General features: G+C 36.1%; 1 protein-coding gene across 9 annotated transcripts in view; it reads right to left on the reverse strand.

The window, feature by feature from the left end:
- Window positions 1-20,480, reverse strand: part of LOC135196257 (tripartite motif-containing protein 3-like) — an 879,736-nt gene that overhangs the window by 24,235 nt on the left and 835,021 nt on the right. For 8 of the 9 annotated variants that reach the window (XM_064222946.1, XM_064222949.1, XM_064222948.1 and 5 more), the window contains 4 exons: window positions 11,812-11,928; window positions 8,583-8,771; window positions 2,790-2,904; window positions 824-981 (listed from right to left, as the gene is read on the reverse strand). In XM_064222946.1, coding sequence (XP_064079016.1) covers window positions 824-981; window positions 2,790-2,904; window positions 8,583-8,771; window positions 11,812-11,928 — 579 coding nt within the window. The remainder of the gene's footprint in view (window positions 1-823; window positions 982-2,789; window positions 2,905-8,582; window positions 8,772-11,811; window positions 11,929-20,480) is intronic. The other variant, XM_064222952.1, reaches the window with a different exon arrangement.

The following is a 20,480-nucleotide window of genomic DNA, read 5'->3' on the forward strand; positions in this document are numbered from 1 at the left end:
AAGTTCCTAGAGAGAAAACTTCATTGGTCTCACTACTTTTGCTTTTATGTATGACCGGATAGGCAATTATTTTTTTAATCAGGATAAGGAACTGAGGTACAATCAATACTCTACAATTTCGTCGCCTTCCGCTTTTGCATATTCAATACCTCTGATACCAACATGAACTGGCGACCATCAAAACTGGGATACTAGCAGTGGGAGCAAGTGAACAGAGCTATCTGTATGTTTTCTGAATAGCTGGATGTGAAGGACTTTATTACCGCAGAGAGAAAGAAAAATAATTTATTGTTTTGGGTTCTGCAGCTTCTAAAATTAATTATAAATATTCACATTGTAGTGGGTAAAATTTTATGTAATAAAATAGTGCATGCGAAAATAACTATATATTAATGGCTACAGATCTGGAACCATATTGTCCTTGTGAAAATTCATGCACAGAAGTTCTCTATCATTCCACTGCTCCAATGTTCACAACTTATTTATGAACAATCCTTCGGGCAAGCACAATATCAGCCTTGAAATCCTACCCATAGGCGCAAACTCATAAATACTCGTAATAATAATAGTAATGGAAATTCAAACTTAAAATAATAATAATAATAAAAGAAATTCAAACTTAATAATAATAATAATGGAAATTTAAACAACTGTTTAAAGAATATCAATCCTAAAGTACATAAGTAAAATTAACATAAAAACCATATCACCTGTTATAAGTAAAGCAAACTTTCTAGATAAGCAAGGGAACAAATATGCAAGGATGCAGAAAAAAACAAGGAAAAACGACTATGTTAATAGTACCGTACAAAGGAATTACAACCTGCATTGTGACCCTGTCAATCAGCTGATGCATCGCTAAACGGTGTTCTTCTACAGCATCTGTCAAGTGGAGGGTATTATGTGCGCGATGCTCAATATCAGTACAACTGCTACATACTGCAGTTTCACAGTCCCGACAGTAAAAACGCAAGGTCTGCCCTGTAAGATCATAGGAAATATTGCAGAATATGACCATGCATTTGAAGATAATGTAAGTAAACTGAAAATGCAATGAGGAAAACTCACGTATAAAGTCAAAAGATGCATTTATATGTTCCACAAATATTGCAAAATATGGTTTCCCAAGAGATTTGCAAACCAGAAACTGGGTTGATGCTTTCTATACCAAATTTTCCCCCTACCCCTCGTCTACATCTACTCTTCTCACCAATAGGTACAATTATCAACTTCTCCTTTGATCACGTAGTACCATATAATCTAAGAAATTCTCCTTACCAATCTCTTTTTCATGTATCCTGATAATATCCTAACAAATGTTCTTGTTTTTGAGTCATGTTTCCAACAATCGAGAATTTCTTCCAAGCACAGTTCCACACGAAAGTTTCTGAAGAGACTATTCTCATTTCCCGCAAGAAGCCATACATACCAACATCACCATCCATTATAATCCCTTAACGCGACACCAATTTTTGCATTCATGTTACCCTGCACAACAACTCATGATCCCTCATTTCTGGCACAGAATCAGACTTCCCCAGGAAGTTTTCATTGCCATTCTTTTCCTGTCTTGGACCAGTTACATATTTTTACTACTGCCATGTTCAGTCTCACCCCAACCTTTACCAAACCGACACGCGCACACTACAAAAATAGGTATAATGAAGGAAATGACCTATAGTTTAATAGTATATGTGTATATATATATATATATATATATATATATATATATATATATATATATATATATATATATATTACTGCGTGTATCCTTCAAGGTGTGGCTACCCTCAGGCGGCTCCTCCTCTCTGTAGAGTGAAAATCGCCCTTATTGCTTGCTAATCTTGTAGTGTCAGTTTGTATATTAAGCTTTCTTTTGACTATGTTGTTCTCTGTAAAATCAGTTTGCCTCAGTAAAGGGTCCGAACAGGACCGAAAGTACTTGGCTTTCTCGCATTTTTCATTTTTTCCTTCGTGGCAAAAAATCTTTATTTATACATAGCATCACGTTTTATATACTTCGTGATCAAGTTATTCATTCTATTATATATATATATATATATATAATATAATATATATATATATATATATATATATATATATATATATATATATATATATATATATATATATATATATATATATATATATATATAATAGTTCAAAATACCCTGGCCATCTCCAGAAGTAGGTACACGAAAATGACGTGAATTTTCCAAAGCCATGCCATCCCCACTTTTTATGAACATGATACATGAGCCTACAAATGTTGAAAAAATTATCTAGATAGTTTGCAATGAAGCGTTTGTCATATCTTTATTTATCTTTTAAAAATCCTAATAAGCCAAACAGAATTGCTTTTAACTCCCAGCTTACAGACCATGAAGTTTGTACAGAATCCCGGGAAAATATATCACAAAGGCATTTTCTGATTTCCAGAATTTAAATTTGCGTATTAATTAAAAGTGATAAAACCTCTCTCCTAGTGCTTGGGCTAATTGGAAAAGTCAGAATTTGGCAAATCAATAAACTGGCAACTCTCCTTGCTTTCTTGGGAAACGTATTGATTATTTTAAATACTCTGCAACAACCGACTGCAATCATTCCACTGCACTGCATGTAGGTCTTAAGCAGCTAATTACTATTATTGTAAAACCATGAAATAGCTTCCCAAAACTACAAAACACTACAATTCAAAAACACACTTCCTGACTAAAGACCGTTGGAACTTACACAGTATATTGTCTTAAGACTGGATTTTAAAAATAAACGATAAGAAATTTGTTTACCCTGATGCGAAGGACAGTAGAGAGTAGTCTCGTCGTCATGGTAACCGTTGGCGTGAGGCAAGCCAGCATCACTATCCGACAGACTCACCACGCTATGGCTCTCACTTCCCGAGTCCTGGAAAGGTATGAGACAAGCGTAAGATTCAAGGTTTGTTATTTTGGATGAAGATCGATGGACGCGTATTCAGATGGATATTTAGCGGATTTTACGAAATATGGACGTAACCATACAAACACAAACATTATACACACACACACACACACACACATATATATATATATATATATATATATATATATATAGATATATATATATATATCTATATATATATTATACATACACACACACACACACACACATACACTTGTTACGACATCTCTCCGTATTCCATAAACGTCACATGCAGCTCGACGGGCACATTTAATGACGAATAAGCACGGAAAAAAAATGTCAGAATAACAGACAAAATAAATTCACAAACAAGATTAACAAAAGCGAACCATATGGAGTCGGACTAAATAGTACAGGGTTCATCAGAGTTCAAATGCTTTGCAAATTGAAACAGCAGCCCTTACTGGCCACGACAGGTTCCAAAAGGAGATCTATGGGAATAGTCTCACTTTTGCTCTAAGGACATAACTCAAGAGGCAACAAAACGCACGATAGGAACCATATTGATTTAAAGTTCTCCCATACGTAGAACTTACTTTACCCATTTTTACAACAAATATAAAATTACTATTATAAATGCATACGTACACCACTGAGTGCGGCAAGCATATAGGCGCGTAAAAGTAACAACTGGCGATTTAAACGTTAAGATATAAAAAAAAACCTTGCAGGGTGGTTTTACTCGAGTTCTGGGGAAATTCAAATGAACGATAATCAAATTGGTAACACAAATACATGCGAAATATGAAGGAAGTAAAGGCTTGGCGCAAAGAATCAACTGACAGACAATGAAAGACAGGCATGGCCACACAAATAAGATAAATAGAACAACTAAAGATTTTAAATTTCCGCATTCCGTTTTGGAAATCCAGGTTTTCCCATACCCTTTCGAAACAAGTAATAAATCTCTTATAATCGACAATATTCCTGAAGAGACTTTTAAAGAACAAATCATAATTTACGTTGACGAAAAATTCCATTCAAATTTACTCCATATTGTTATCAAATAAACTTATCTTGGTCCTACTCGATGACGTCACGAAAAAATCGATGATGTCAGGCCCTACAGCCATTATGCTAGGTTTCCCAGCGTCACCAATCAGCTGATAAGAAATAATTCCGTCCAGAGACGAACCGAGGGTAACCATCGATAAATGAAAGCCATACCTGACAAGGAGGCGAAGACGACGTTGGCACTTTGGGGACGGGTATAGCGCCGGGACTCATAGTTAATGATGCCACTCGCACTCAAGTTCTTTGTATGTAATTTCAACAAAACTTATGGTAACTCAGATTTCACGTCTTTTCCAGTGTAATTTTAGTTTATTTTTTGCATTAGCAAAAGGATAACGTCAAGATGTAAATTCCATGAAAGCGACGTGAGCAAAGAAACCCTCTCAACACAGAACCAAGAACAATGGGCATCTGACGTATGACGTTCTATTACAACCTCGAGAGAAAATTCACTCCTAACATTCTTCTCATACGGTCTGCAACGTCATTACATTTCAAGATAAAATGGCCTTTCGAATGTTCTTGCCGACTGCCACTGTGGTGCCTGGCACTTTAAAATGGAGACACTATCCGAGGAATTTTATGATCTCTTTATAAGGCTGCTTCGCGGGACTGTAAACTAATTATTAATTGTAGCCGTGGTATTATAAACGTTTACTTTCCAGTTCGACTATATTTCAAGAATAAAAATGCAAAAGAGAGGAGAAGGGCGACCACAGGGGTGCATTAGAGAGCAAGATCTGACTCGAACTGTCGTCGCCTTCTACCTACTCGCTCTCCCCTCCCCAGGTCTCTCTCTCTCTCTCTCTCTCTCTCTCTCTCTCTCTCTCTCTCTCTCTCTCTCTCCGTGACTGCTTAAGAGTAGTAGACTTTTTTAACGTACATGCGTACACTTAGAAGAACGTGTTTTGCAATGTGTAACACAGTATAATCCATCAGATATACATAAACTCACGTCACGGCACATCGTGAATGTTAATCTTCAATATGACCTACTTACCAGCTAATCAATATTAAGGCAAACTAGATACTAGTCCAACTGCATTTTCATCGAAATTTATTACAAGAAAATAACAGTGCACACTCGTATACCCGGAAAACATATACATCTTGTCATTTTAAAAATTTTAGGTAACACCAATGATTTTAAATTAATAAAAATGTAAAGGCACGCTTAATTTCTAATCTTACAGAAAAAATATGGTAAATATTTTTTAATGAGGCAGGTATAGACATGACAAATCTTTTGGTAATCAATAATTTGAAAGTGATTCTTTCATAATATAATACTTCAGTTGAAAGGCGTTTTTCAAATACCTTGCCGCGGTATCAGTGAAAAGAACAAAAGGACTTGGGACTGAAGTTCTTTCACCACAAAACAGCCGAATTAAACAATATTATATATATATATATATATATATATATATATATATATATATATATATATATATATATATATATAATCTTACCAGGGAGAAGATACAGTTTTATGCGAAGCCAGATAGAAATCGATTTTAGTCCCTCTTTGTCTTCCTTAATAACCTCGCATACACTAATAAATGAAAATTATTTTATGTTGTAAAAATGTCTAGTCTGCCACAATTCATCGAACCACTATTTTTCAATAATAATAATGCGCTATTTAGTCTACGAAATTCCCAAAAGAACTGAAGAACAGGCCCTCACTTACTACCTTACCCAAACTAACCCTACAGAGCAAGATAAAACCAGCGTTAGACACTTTACAAACAGCATACCTTTCGTGTTTAATTGATATGACGCCAGAAAATAAAGGAAACCCGTGGGAGAGTTTAAATACAAACTGGCACCTCGTATTGATCATCGCCACACCCTACACTCTTCCTCCCTGCCTCCCTTCCTCTACCTAACACTCCCAGGGTTCTTACACACGTGTGTTGACGATGCACGTGCTCCAATGATGGATGGGAAAGAAATTTTTAACAAGATAATTATGTTGCTTAGTACCATCAATTAATTTTAAATCAGCTCTCGGAATTATCAGCTCACGAAACTTCTACTCTCTCTCTCTCTCTCTCCTCCTCTCTTCTCTCGTCTCTCTCTCTCTCTCTCTCTCTCTCTCGTCTCTCTCTCTCTCCCCGAGATGACCCGGGTACACTTGAGTTGATGTTCACTCAATATATTTTTTTTCAAATGCAAATAAAAAGTAACAAACCAACGAAAGGTTTTGTAATCAAATTGATTGCTGGCTGGCAGAGGAGACCTCAAAATGGATACATTCTCGGGGGACGCTACGTGACAGGAATTCAATCCCGTAACTTAAGGTAAAAACTACCATTATCAATACTTGCACGACGTGTTACTTTATCACAGTTCTTGAATTATTTGATTATTTACATTTATTTAGCGTTAACTAGCAACCTTTAATACTGTCACATGTTTACTTCATTTCCTTTTAATTTATTCATGCATGAAAAGGATGCCAACGATTGGCATAAATGCCATAATTCGTAGTTTTATAGTATACTATACTATAATATATATATATATATATATATATATATACTATATATATAGATATATATTATAATATTTATATATAATATATATATTTTAATGGCGATTGAAGAAGAAAATAAGTATTTACAATAGACAAATAAATGTAATTAAAGTAAACATGTACACAAATACATTTTAATAAATCAAGTAATATAAATGAATGGCATAATAAACAGAGGAGTAATAGCATGAACCGAAGTAGGCCTTGCAGTCAGATTGGATGATAGCGACAGATGGCAAGAGGCTCAATAAAGCTTATTGATATGACGGATTTGCCGCAGGGACCTTGGCTTCTCCTCTATACTTGCTTCCGTGTGGAGAGTGTCCCACAGTGAGAGAAAAACTAACTATCGAAGGACCAAATGGAAAAAACAAGTTACGAAGGAAACACAGTGAGAAATAAGTATAAATAACATCAACAGACAAGAATCGGTCAACTACACAACATCAGACGAAAACGTAATATCAAAACGATATATCGACAATGTTAAATGAAAATGAGAAGTTTATGGCATATAACATCAGAATAAAAATACAGACAGGTACAGCAAACGATCAGATGAAAATCATGCAAAGTTCACTAAATGAAGTACATATGCGACAAAAATGATCACCTGACTCCCAAAATGTGATCTAAATTACTCTTCCTCGTTCGGGATGGGACAATCCTCAAAGCTTGTGAATTTTAGTCACTGCCAACAGACATCACGTTTCTATATTTCGGGATGTGAACCAGTACGGGAAGATTACATAATGTGAACTTGTGTAAGAGAAAGACTGCAACATCAATACAGGGCCGCTTGAAGGGGAACGTTCGCGGAAAAATAATCATTCTTGAAAAGGCGAAAGGGCGTATGTAGAACAAATTATTCAACTTTTATATTACACTTTAGGCAAATGAAACAGAAACGAACAAAAGGCCAAACGGAGTTGCAATCCTGGATAATTAGATGAAAGTATAGACCATCGGTCTATACTTAGAATTAAGAAATAACCCACGCCTCGGGAAACATGGAAGCCAGCGCAATGTTCCGAGTCCTAGATATGGAACTGCTAAGCAAACTGAGGGTTAACTTCCACTGGAGCTAACCCCTATTAGGGGAAAAGGCACGTCGTTGGAAATTATATAATATATATATATATATATATAGATATATATATATATATATATATATATATATGTATGGATTTTTATATTTATATGATGTAAGTATGTGCGTTTACGATTACTCAACGTATTGTATATGCAAGCAAAATGCAAACATTAACATGCATGTAATGAAGCTCGCAAGAAATCCTCTATAATTACAGAAAATTCCATAAAGGCCGATATGTAGGTCACGACCGTAATATGAAAAATTGGGTCACCTTTCAGACCAGCTATTTGCAGCCAACCTAACTTGGGAAACGTTGCTATTATACCGTTTAGGTTTCTTGACTCGAATGGAACCTTAGCGTAAAGATCACGTGACTTTCACAGGCAATATTCCTAATTCAGCATGATGCCAGAATCCTTCCGATCTTTAAGGACAACGTCTCAAGAAATTCGAGATGTGTACGTGACCGTTAATGGGAATGCAAAGGAATGGGGCAATTCCATTAAAGTAAAAACACAAAAGGAACGCGCCCAGGTATTTTTTGGGTCAGTGACCGGGTCACCTCAGACACGCACTTTACTCTTGCTTACTAAGGAAACGATCCGACGGCGCTCTCACAAACACGCAACCATCGATTGATCTGCCGCTACGTGATTGTATCTGTCTAGTCTGCTGGCTGGCCGACTGCAGTCTACGTATTGCTGACGTCCTTTCGCGGAATTATTTCTCGTACTTCAAAGTACTAATCTATCATAACTGTTAAATTGTATCGTTTGCTTTTTCAAATGATATTAGAATATTCAATTACAGTCAACAAGTACCATTAACAAATTTAAGAAGAACTGTACCAGTTATGAATGCGTTTTGCAAAATACAGATTATAGACACAATGGAAAATTATGATTAACAGAATGCGTAAACTTACCTTTGAGATTTCAAACATCACTGAAAATCTTATGTAAATGGCCTTACCTGTGTGTGTCGAGTGGCACATGAGGCACACATCTGTTTATGGCACTGTACACATCTAGAAGTAGGCTGTGAGTTAAGACAGAGAGCACAGGGGCCTGGGGCACTTCCCGGTAGGGGTGGGCCAGCCGCCCCACTGTCCATGGCTTCCATGACACCGCGTACCCAAGTGTTGCTTTGAAGACCCGGCACCTGAAGCGGGGTGACAGACGCATACCCACATGGTTAGTTCATGTTACCTCCACCGTTTCTACTTTTAATTTTTCATAATCTCCGTTAATAATGTATGATATTAGTATAAGTACTTTATGTATTAGTATTATTAGGCCTAATGAAAAGCACTTTTTGTAAGAATGTTAAATCAGGTGGTCATAATGAACACTGCAAGAGCAGCTTATAAATAATTAGTAAGAATTTATTGTGTAACAGCAAGGAGTTAACGGGAAAGCAAAATATTACTTTCTATAAGGAGATTTAGTAAAACATATATGCTGCATCCGAAGAAATATTAGAGCGACCATGGTGAAGAAAATGCAATATAATCATCACTTCACCGAGCCACATAAAAAAAAAATTTAGCAGTACTAACAAGCTATCAACAATGACTGACACAACGCAAGGCAACTGGTGTTTCAAAACAACACTCGACAATTAAAACATATAATATCATGACCACTTTGTCAGGCAATGTGTCACACCCTGGAAAAAAAATATAAGATATAAGAAAACTTGTGCTCATATCTAGGAAAAGACGGCTGTTACAAAACACACAAAAAACACAATGTAAATCAATTTCTTGGGGCAACTAATATCTTTTGAAGCTTCCTCAAATGGCAGTTAAGGTAAAGGTATCCATAATTTTGAAGTTTTGTGACACCGTGCATGACAATTTTGACATCGACAGGATACGTAGCTTGGGCTACTTTCGGTTACATAAATCTAGTCTAGATATTCTACACTGGTTTAAACAATCTATTTAACGAAGAAATTATAAATGTAATCGAAAGGAAAATGTAAGCGCTCGTAAATGCCTTCATCGGGACGTGTTGCAAAGGGAGGCAAAATCATGAAAAGGAAATATTCTAATTTCGTTCAAATACGACATTACCTGACATTTTCAATATAGAATGCAAAGATATCAACCCTCGCTTTCAAAAACCTCAGTAAACGATATTCGTCAGCTTTCATTTACGATAAACTCCTCCGTGAGCAAAGTATTCCATCCGGGAATTTCAAGTGAAGATGGGTTTTATCTGTACTCAATTTTATAGTCTATAAATTTTTTATAAGTGCGTCACGTTCTATTCGGAGAAAGCTTTATACTTTTTCCACTACTTCACTACCTACCTGTTCTCCAGAACTTATATGCATTATTAATTTCAATAAGATAATGTCTGTTTTCATTTACTTAGAATCTAATAAAAAGGATGAGCCTATGAAGATAGAATAGGAGGATGGTAATTTCTTTTAAACACTATTTTATGGAAACATGTGGTTTATACTAATGCTAGCTATCAGAATTTAATAAAAGTAGTACGTACAAATAGGACAATAGAATTAATTAAACAACTATCGATAGAATTTCGCTGTTGAATCAGGTTCCACCTCTTGAAATTAGGAAACAACATAAGAGTTTCTTAAACGTATCTTATTAACGCCGACTGCTCAAAAAGCTGGCTCCCATGCCTGCACACAACAACCTCATCTATAAACACAGACTACAACAAATATTTTATGTAAGGCTGCAACTGCACTTGTACTTAACAATAAGAGTTTACCTTTAGCTTATATATAACATAAACGACCTGGATTGTTAAGGTGGTTTGGTTCAGTAAGGTCAGAGAGACTTTAATTTTTAGACTGGGCCATACGGGATTCGTTTTGATCATGCTTGTAGGAGCACTGAAAATCTTAGCTTTGAACGTAACCTGGCCAAAGGTAACAATCTAAGGAAAACTTTTTGTTAACCCAAATATGCTCCTCTAAATTTTGTTTTCCACTGGTGGAAATAGGCTACTGCAATTACAACAGTAGCACAAAATGCAATTTTTTCATACTATTCCACAAAGTTGTTTTTATTATTCCATAAACAAACCATCCATAAAGTTGGAGAAGGAACACAGAACCCTTTTATCAAGTATTCATTACCTTACGCCTCATCAATTGTTTTAATTATACAGTGAAATTCAAGGCTTCAGGTCATATGATCCAGCGACTTTGAAACTGATCAGCAAGCCCTGGTTGCCAGTGGGATTCTCTTCTTTAACTCTGTTGACAAAATAAAAGGCAAACAAGACCACGTATTCGTCTAATAGACACAAGTACAGTATTCATATAACTATGGTTTGCCTCGAATCCAAGTCGGGCGAAAAATCCCCAAGAAAAATTTCTCGACGAATGGAAAGCCATATCGTTACATTTAGAAGTTTCAGGCTTGGAGTATTAAGATATATGCTAGTACTTACACGCTCAATTTCCGTCAAGTGTGTTTATGCTGATTGTAAGTTATGAAGATACTAAAGGAAAAAATATATAAATATATCAGGAGCGAGCAAATCAACTGGGAAAAAATGAAAGCCAAGAGTAAAAAAAAAAAAAAAAAAAAAAAAATCTTGCAACTATCATCTTAGAAGCTACAAAACTAGCTGTTGTCACAGAGTGCAATTTCTTATTTTACTTATCATACATCTACCAACTCGTTTCGGATCTGTGAACTTTAAAGCAATTAGTTTCATTAAAAAAGTTAACGGGTTTCTTCGTTTGAATAAGTGACCTGGCACTGACCTTTGAATAAATTTTGTGAACGATAAAGCACAACAGCTTCAAACGATTCTTATATAAAGCCAACCATTCTATTCATTTACTATTTCCATTTATTTATTTTGACGTAAATGTCATCCACCATATATCGCTAATAATACAAATATAACAATACCATTATTAACTGTAAAATAATAACTGCACTGTCAGTCATTTCTACGTAATCAAAAATTACATGAGGGTTGTTTATATTCTAGTTGAGAGAAAATAGTATAAAGAGTAAAGAGAATAAAAGCGTTATACAGGAGACAAACCTCGAGAGCCAGAAGTGTGGCTCAGGGCAGGGCGGTATAGGGAGATAGGAGCAATTCGAGGTAGCAAGTGCAAGATTAGATACGGGTGAAAGACTTTTAGCAGGGATGCATGTGTTACAAGTTACAAAAATACGATCCTAGACGAAAATTTGACTTACTCCGTCCTTGGGCAAGATTGACTGCTGACGACACACTGGGCAGGTGAGCGTGAGCGACTCCGCGGGCGTGTAGCTAATGAGGCACCTCTCGCAAAAGGTATGAAGACAAGGCAACACCTATGAGATAAAAGGGAAGACAATAATATAATCTTACATAAATATAATATACACCGCCCAGCTATTAACCAGACGAATAAGACAGGTTCACAATTTAATTTTATTTTCCTCTACCTACCTCAGGAAAGCTTAATTTTTCATTATTAAAACAAAATTATAATTATCAGGTACACCTGGCAGGTTCAGTTTAAGGGAAGCTGAAACCGTGGCCACCGAAGGAATCGGAGGCAGGTAAAGGATATTGGTAGCAAACTGGAATTGAATACTCGGAAGGTGTGGTGCAATAATTGGAAGTTGTTTCCTTTACTTTGAGGGTTCACTTAATAATAATTATAATTATATAATAATAATTGTTGAGAGGACAATAATAATAGAAGTAATTTGTAGGATACCATCAACACCAGACTCATCATTCCTACGAGTATAATCAGTAACTATAACAAATTACTACACCACGAACAGTAATTAAACTCCGTTATAAAGCAAACTGATAAAATATGAACAACTGGTGTAAAAAATCAAGATCTGAATATCAGCAACCAAGATGACAACAAGAGCAACTTATGGTAAATTATATAAAGTAAAGACAGTAAGCTCAATATAGAATATGAGACAAGTTTAGAGATATTTCCCCCTTTCTAATATTACGTAAATATAATCTCTTTAGTTGCAATTATGATCTTGTTCCTGTTACAGCAAGGTTTCTTTCTCTCTCTACAGGCTTTTATTCAAAAGGATCATTCAGACCATCACCAAATACTGTTCTAGATAAATTTCCAATATGAAAAATACAGCAAGGCTAGTGGATTAATGATACAATTGTAGTAAGTACGTTGGAAGAAACCAGCTGCCTGTAAAACTGTTACCAAGTGAGGGTTAAAGCACCATTCTGAAACTGACGATAGCTTGATGTGGGATCAGTCTCTTGTAATGGGCTTCATCTAATTCATAAGCCTATTCCAATTATAAGTCGAGCATGCTCTTACAACATTTTCCCGCACGCAATACACTAACATACACACATACATACACTTATAGTAGATGCATATATATACATATACATCTACATATTATATCTATATATGATAAGATATTATATATATAATATATATATATATTATAATATATAAATAACATAATGAATTATATCTATATATCATATTACATATACAATATATAATATAATATATTTATATAATATATTATATAATTATATATTATATATATACATACATACATGAATTATATATATATATAATATATATATATATATATATATATATATATATATATATATATATATATATATATATATATGTTTGTGTGTGTGACCACACCAAAGATGCTACGCAGTATCGTCATATTTCCTCTTCTTTATTTGTTACATTAGGAAAGTTTGTTGCCATATCCTCCCTCAGCGTCTCGTGCAGTCAGTCACTGATTGTGACGCTACATGTTAGCGGTATAGGTTTTATGCAACATCTTACCCAGCATTAAAATCCTTTAAACTCACTGGAACTTTGTGCCCAGTGACGCTTCCCTGGTCTTTTCTACAATTTTCAATGCAAATTTTGTCAGTTCATATGAGGAGGAAGTGGTATCTACAAACCTTACCATCATCACACTAAAATCTCCAATCTATGTAACTTTTAAATAAAGCATCTGCCGCAGGCCTACATAAAAACCTTCCTTCCGAATTTTTGGAAGGTTTTTATGTAGGCTGTATCATTTCCGGACTCCTTCAGGCTGCAAAACCTCCCGCTGCAGTAACCACATTCGTTCTGACAGGCACATCAGCCATCCAGAGTCTTTTTTTCCTACAGTGCTTCATAACAATCTGATTTCAATACTAACGAAGAACTGGCCTGGATTGAATTCTAGCACGTTTACCATCTACTTGCTTATCGCTATTGCACATACTTTTCCATTTAGAGGTTTATTTTTCACAAAGAGTGTTGCTGCTCAAATCCTTCCAACGACCATTCAATCGGTTCAACTTGTACAGAAACTTGTCTATTTGAAAATGTTCTCGGCTCGATTCCCAGTGACCTTTCGATCCCAGTGACCTTGAACTCGGTTTGTTTTCTAATTATCAGTTTGGCTTCTGTAAAGCAAAATCTGCTGGAGAAACTTTTTTCCAATCTGACAAATGTCGGCTCATCCTCAGTATGATGATTTTGGAATTATATTACGGTAATTTGCTTTGCAGCTTTTGGGTGGTATGATTAGTAATGAACTACATATTATTATGAGTAAGAAGGCAGTTTTTCCAATAGCAAAAAATGATGTGCATTACTTTATTTCAGGAGAATACTCTTTTATTTTGGCAAACTTCAACTCGGCATTAGCTTTTTTTGTTGGTTACCTATTTTAAACAATGCACTTGAACAGTTTAACATTAAAATTATATATAAAAGGTGTCCAAACATGATACTAAATTTAGAAGTTCTCTATATAGGGAATAAAAGTTCATCTATGATATTCCTTATAGCTTAATGCGCAGTATTATCACAAAAAATATTCAATTACATATCATTGAGACAATTAATTGCAGTTATTTAATTCTGGAAAAATATACTTTATCCTTAGCGACTTTTTTTTTTTTTTACGGCTAGGTGGATATATTTGTATTTGGCTCTTTTCAGTTTTTTAACATGCTGCGATTAATTACAACCATTAAGCTTTAAGATAATACCAAAATGAGTACCCTAGCATGAAACTAAGAAATATTGTTAAGCCACAACACGGCCAGTAAGAGATGGATAAGCCAACATCTTTGAGTGAAATATATATATATATATATATATATATATATATATATTATATATATATATATATATATATATATATATATATACATATATATTAAAAAAGACATACACTCTGTTTTACATAGTAGGATTTTATATTTGTTGCTGATAGCAAAACACCCCTAGACGTAGCGTTGACTTACAGAATTGTTCTCTCGCCTCGTCTCTCCATCGTTATCAATTACTCTCATCCTACATCTCATACACGTGAATTAGTGCGGATTACACGAACAACGCCTCTCCTGCCTTCACCTCTTTTTTTGCATTAAACTTCCAACCGATCTTCCATCATCAATCAACTTCGACCTCGAATGTCTGAATACGTAGCTAGGAGAGTAACGAAGTAAAGTTCAATGCCAAACAACACAGTTGCTATCTATTTCTACATTTGCTATCCCATCTAAATTTTCATCTTTACTATAACATGTCTCTTGTATCATCATTATGAATTGTCGACTTGGTGAACATTTCTTTTTGAGAGCTCACTACATTCAAATTTTGATTCCGCACTTTTTTTTTCAAAATTTAATTTTTTTCAAAATTTTAGTTATTCGGAGATTTATGTTGGCCTCCTCAGTTCCTCCTGGATCACTGCTCTCATAATTACGGTGCTTTTGATTCTGTTCGTCTCTTGGTGGGAATGACTCACGTACAATTACTTCGACTGACGACTCGGGCATAAAATCTGTAAATTCTCTACTCAGCAGCAATGGGGCTCCGGTCTCTTTCCTCTATTACGTCCACGGATGCGATCAGCAAGACGAGAGGCCTTATTCTTTCTTACAGCCACATATTACCCGCCAGTGAATCTTTTTCCCCATTTATTTCATGAAGAGGGCAATTCTCGTCCGGCTCGGTTCAGTGACACTCTCTCCTCATTACTGCTACGCTATGGGATTCTTTTACCATATTCTTGGGTCCTTTAAATTCATGTCTCTACTATAGTGATCTATCACTCCCTAGGTATTTGAGCTTCGCTAATTTAATTTCCATGTATCTTTTTTAACGTTTCACGCCCGCTCCATCGACTTTCTTTTTAAAAATCTTTAAAAACACAAGCATTAACATGATACTTTTCTCCATGAATAAAACTCTGTCTGTCTGTCTGTCTGTCTGTCTGTCTGTCTGTCTGTCTGTCTGTCTGTCTGTCTGTCCCTGTCTGTCCTGTCTGTCTGTCTGTCTGTTCTGTCTTAGCGAGTTTCTTCTGTCGGTCTGCCTGTCTTCGTGCGAGTTCTGTCTGTCTGTCTGTCTGTCTGTCGTAGCGAGTTCTGTCTGTCTGTCTGTCTGTCTGTCTGTCTGTCTGTCTGTGGTAGCGAGTTCAGCTTACAATTCAGGTACCAGTGTTCCAACTCCGTACTTGGAAACGAATGAAACAGTAAAGAGGCATTGCAAGCAAAACTAAATATGCCTGTATATATGTCGACCTAACCCACACAATAGATTGTTGGACGATTGTTGTGGATGGCACAATGGTAGAGAGAGAGAGAGAGAGAGAGAGAGAGACGAAGAGAGACGAGAGAGAGAGAGAGAGAGATAGAGAGAGAGAAGGGGGGGGGGGGGGGGGGGGCTATATCAGGTAATCCTCACTCCCCGATGTGAGATCGTTCACCAAATGCTCTCTTAGGTATACTCAAGGCCTTGGGTATACTTTGAATGTGTAGCCGGAATATTACCGTACCTTTCTAGGCCTAAAACTGGAACATTTTCAAGTATAACATATTCACTTAGAGAAGTAAATTAGGGTTTTTTTTAATTTCAGCATTAGCTTCAGACGAGTCCAAAGTAAGAATTAAAATCCATTACTAGTAAATCTAGTTTCTTAATTAGTGATGAAAAACACAAGATTACTAACTTATAATTAGCCTTTTTTTGTTTCAGCATTAGTTTCAGAAGTGTTCAAAGTAAGATTAGGAATCCATTACTAGTAAATCTAGTTTCTTAATTACTGATGAAAAACAAAAGATTACTTACTTATAATATAAATCCTTTGTTCTAATCTTCAATGGGAGACAGACAAAAAATCATCAATGCTGTATTCCTTAGGTATAACTAATGCGTTCGACCGGAACCAAAACTTCCACTTACAAAATATGCTTACCCTTTGAACCAAGGATTTTCAAAACATAAAATCAAACGTGTTCACGGTTTCAACTCAAACGTCTTAAGACAATTCTTGCACCGACTGCAGCTCATTCTTTGCAAAGTACTTCAGTGCTCTTCACTAAGGTACGGGAACAACTAACCACACCTAAGGAAACTGCAATGACCATTCCAAGAATTTAGAACACCATCTAGGAGTTCCCCAAAATACAGGTTTTTCATTCATTGATTGGTCGAGAGAAGCTCGTACAATATCGATTGGTTTACACTCCACTATCACGCACACTAACTCCCAGTAGCATAGCCGCCGCAAGCGTCTTCATCAAACGTTGTATGTATTCGGCGGTAAATCACGTGTCTTAATGAAATAGCCTTTTAAGCCTTTTCATAATAAGAAAAAATGTGTATTGAGATGAACCAACTAAAATGAGTCATTTCAATACAGCTTTTATAGAAAAAAAAAATATACGACAGTGGAGCCCAATTACTTATTATAATAGTAAATGGTGCCGCACAAATACATAGTATCTATATCATTTTCCACTCATCACAAAAACCAAGCACTTGAATAATGTACTTTGTTTTATATGAATTTTCCATTCAAACATCCGCACTGACACACGCGTGCGAGTAATGCTCGTAGCGACCAGACAACAGAGGACAACTGCTGCCAGCGAGCGCGTTGCCGGCACTACTCCTGTCTTTCCCAGACAGACGAAGACCTGTTCTTTCGCCCGACAAAGCAGCCGCCGACTCAGTCATACATCCACCGTGTGGGTAGGAGACAAACCCTCGAGAGACTCTCCGATGCAAGCGGGAACCCTTAAGTGTATTATTTATTACGAGATGTTGTTGATGGGGTAATCCTTCCACCAACCAACAAACAAAGATGAACGAAGTTCTCTCGTCAAATTCTTTCTTCTTCCTACATCACTCGAGGACCTTATAACAGCCTATATTTCGACTTGGCATCTCTCGGAACCCCTCCTTCCTTATTTAAACTTTAATCAACGCTTAACAACAGCGGGTACACTTACACAGTCACCACGCTACCCATACTAAATACTTCAAACTAAACACAAACACTCTCCTCAAAGGAAGCTACTGAAGGCTTATAACACATTTAAAAATACTACTTCTCATCTTGGGATTGAGATGCTTTTCCGTTTCCTCTTCTCGCAGTTTCATATTTTAAAGGAAGCATTCAGTTTACATTAACTAGTATACGAACGTAAACTGGAAGCAAAACTTGCCTATGTGTGATCATTCCATATAAATGCGACGAACCTCCAGATCCAAAACCAAACCCTTGCAGACCAACAATCAGTACTTTATAATAACTCATTCCTTCGATCATCCCCTCCAATCGTCAAGGCATCCAACATCAGAAGCAACTGGATCAAATTGAACAATAAAAAATGACGAAGTAATCGAAGGCAGAATTAGATAATGGAAGGGAGTTACTATAATTCACTCAAATTATTTGACAAATTGTCCTCTTATCTCTTCATACTCTGAATACTTCGCTGAACTGTGCAAAGTATAACACGAGGGAGGAGTAGACATAAGAACTTGCCACAGCAAAACGATTTCATGCTAACGCGCGCGCACACACACAATCACCGAAAAAAGTATTCTATCCACTGAAAAAAAAAAAAATGCCATTTTCTTTGGGGTTACTCAGTTATAAAATACATTTTCTTGACTTTCCTCCTTTCCTTATCCCGCGTGGAATTGTCGTTATGAGTAATAAATATGGGGTGAGACTGGTCATAAAGACGGGGGGGGGGGGGGGGGGGGGGGGGGGGGGGGGGGGGGGGGGGGAAGCGAATTTCTCTCGCTCCTTGGTTATGAGAATTTGGAGCGCGCCTGCCTCTCTCTCTCTCTCTCTCTCTCTCTCTCTCTCTCTCTCTCTCTCTCTCTCTCTCTTTCCTTTGCTTATTTATTAGAAGCCGAGAAAATCCTAGTAGAATTTGGACATTCCACGGATTACCACTACGGCAAAGGGCGCTGTCACAGAATGGCGTTAAAGGCATTACCATAATTTACAGACATTTAAGGTGCCAGCTTTTGTTGATTTGACCTCATATGGAGGGGAAGAGGAGCACGCACACACACACCAAGGAGGAAATTTTAGCGCGCAACTGCCAAGATAGTCATTTCAATAAATACACCCAAGTTACCCAGCTCATCTGCCATTGTAAATAATGAAATATGAACAAAGCAAAGTCCTCCTGGCTCACAATTACAACTTAATTCCCTCTTTATTCGCAGGACATGGCAGGTAGGATGCCTCCTCCGTATCATCCAGTCAGGATTTCAACCACACTTTTAAAAATTTTTTAAATACAGTTTTCATCGCCAAAGTTTTCATCTATAATACCGCAAATTTTAGATTAATTATGAATGGCACCCTTTATAATTACTTGCTTGTATGCGAAAGGTTTTAATTCGCTAGGTATTATTATTATTATATTATCAACTAAAACAACAACAATAATGAAAATTTCTACGAAACACATGCAAAGCATCACAGCAACAAGAACGAAAGTAATGGTAAATTTCCAACTAACACCACTTGACCTACATACATTTGAAGGAAATGACATCAGCCTACTAAACAAGTGTGACCGACCTTCTCTTTAATCTCATTATGCAATAACGTGAACTTTGACAAAGGAAAAAAAGATCACGTGACCTTTATTTACTTGGGCTGATGATGACATCACGGCAAGAAGTGTAGGCAATAAACTAAATATCTTTTAATTTCCTCTAAGCGTTTATACGGAATGTTTATTTGTTTTTGTTGCCCAATGTTCATATGCTATAGAAAAATGGTCTTTTTTACGAAATAATCAAAACGAGAGTGAAGTTCAAGTCGAAAGGCCATCGCTTGGTTGCTATCACGAGACACGCAGCGTCCTACGCACTTTCTCCTTTTCACCTAAAAATGATGAATAACATCCTTTTGCAAACCGGGGGCAAATTGCACCATCTGCCGAAAATAAACGCGGCGTGGCGACGTTCCCACGCGCCCTTTTCATTGGTGCTCTTGTACGGGGACCTCTTCTCCTGAAGAGTTTAGATGCGAGTCTGAGAGAATATTGAATTTTTCAATCATGTTATTTCTTGAAGAGCCTATTCGCTGAATGGGGAGATGAAAGGGAATTTCTTCCACCAGAAAGTGAGAATAAATCTAACAGTCACTCTCCACTCTAGTGAGGGTTTTCTAGACTTCTCTTACTGAATTGGTAAATAAATAAATAAATAAATAATTATATATAAATATGTGTGTAATATATATATATATATATATATATATATATATATAGTATATATATTTATATTATATATATACTATATCCTATATATATATATATATATATATATATTATATATATATATATAATATATATATATACATCTAATAAAAGGAGCCCATAAAAACACCAAAATGTAGAGAGAAAAAGTACTATATTTCAGAGACTGCTGTCTCTCTCTTCAGGTATATGAATGAGAAAAGTTTACAGAAAAGGTGGTATTTATACAAAGAGATTCGTCCACAAGTAAGCCAATTTAGGTCACCCCCGCTGATAATCTTCCTTTAATCTTCTTAAGCGTTGGTTGAATGAACACTGCGTC

This window comes from Macrobrachium nipponense, chromosome 17 (genome assembly GCF_015104395.2).
Source record: "Macrobrachium nipponense isolate FS-2020 chromosome 17, ASM1510439v2, whole genome shotgun sequence".
NCBI classification, from domain to species: Eukaryota; Metazoa; Arthropoda; class Malacostraca; order Decapoda; family Palaemonidae; genus Macrobrachium; species Macrobrachium nipponense.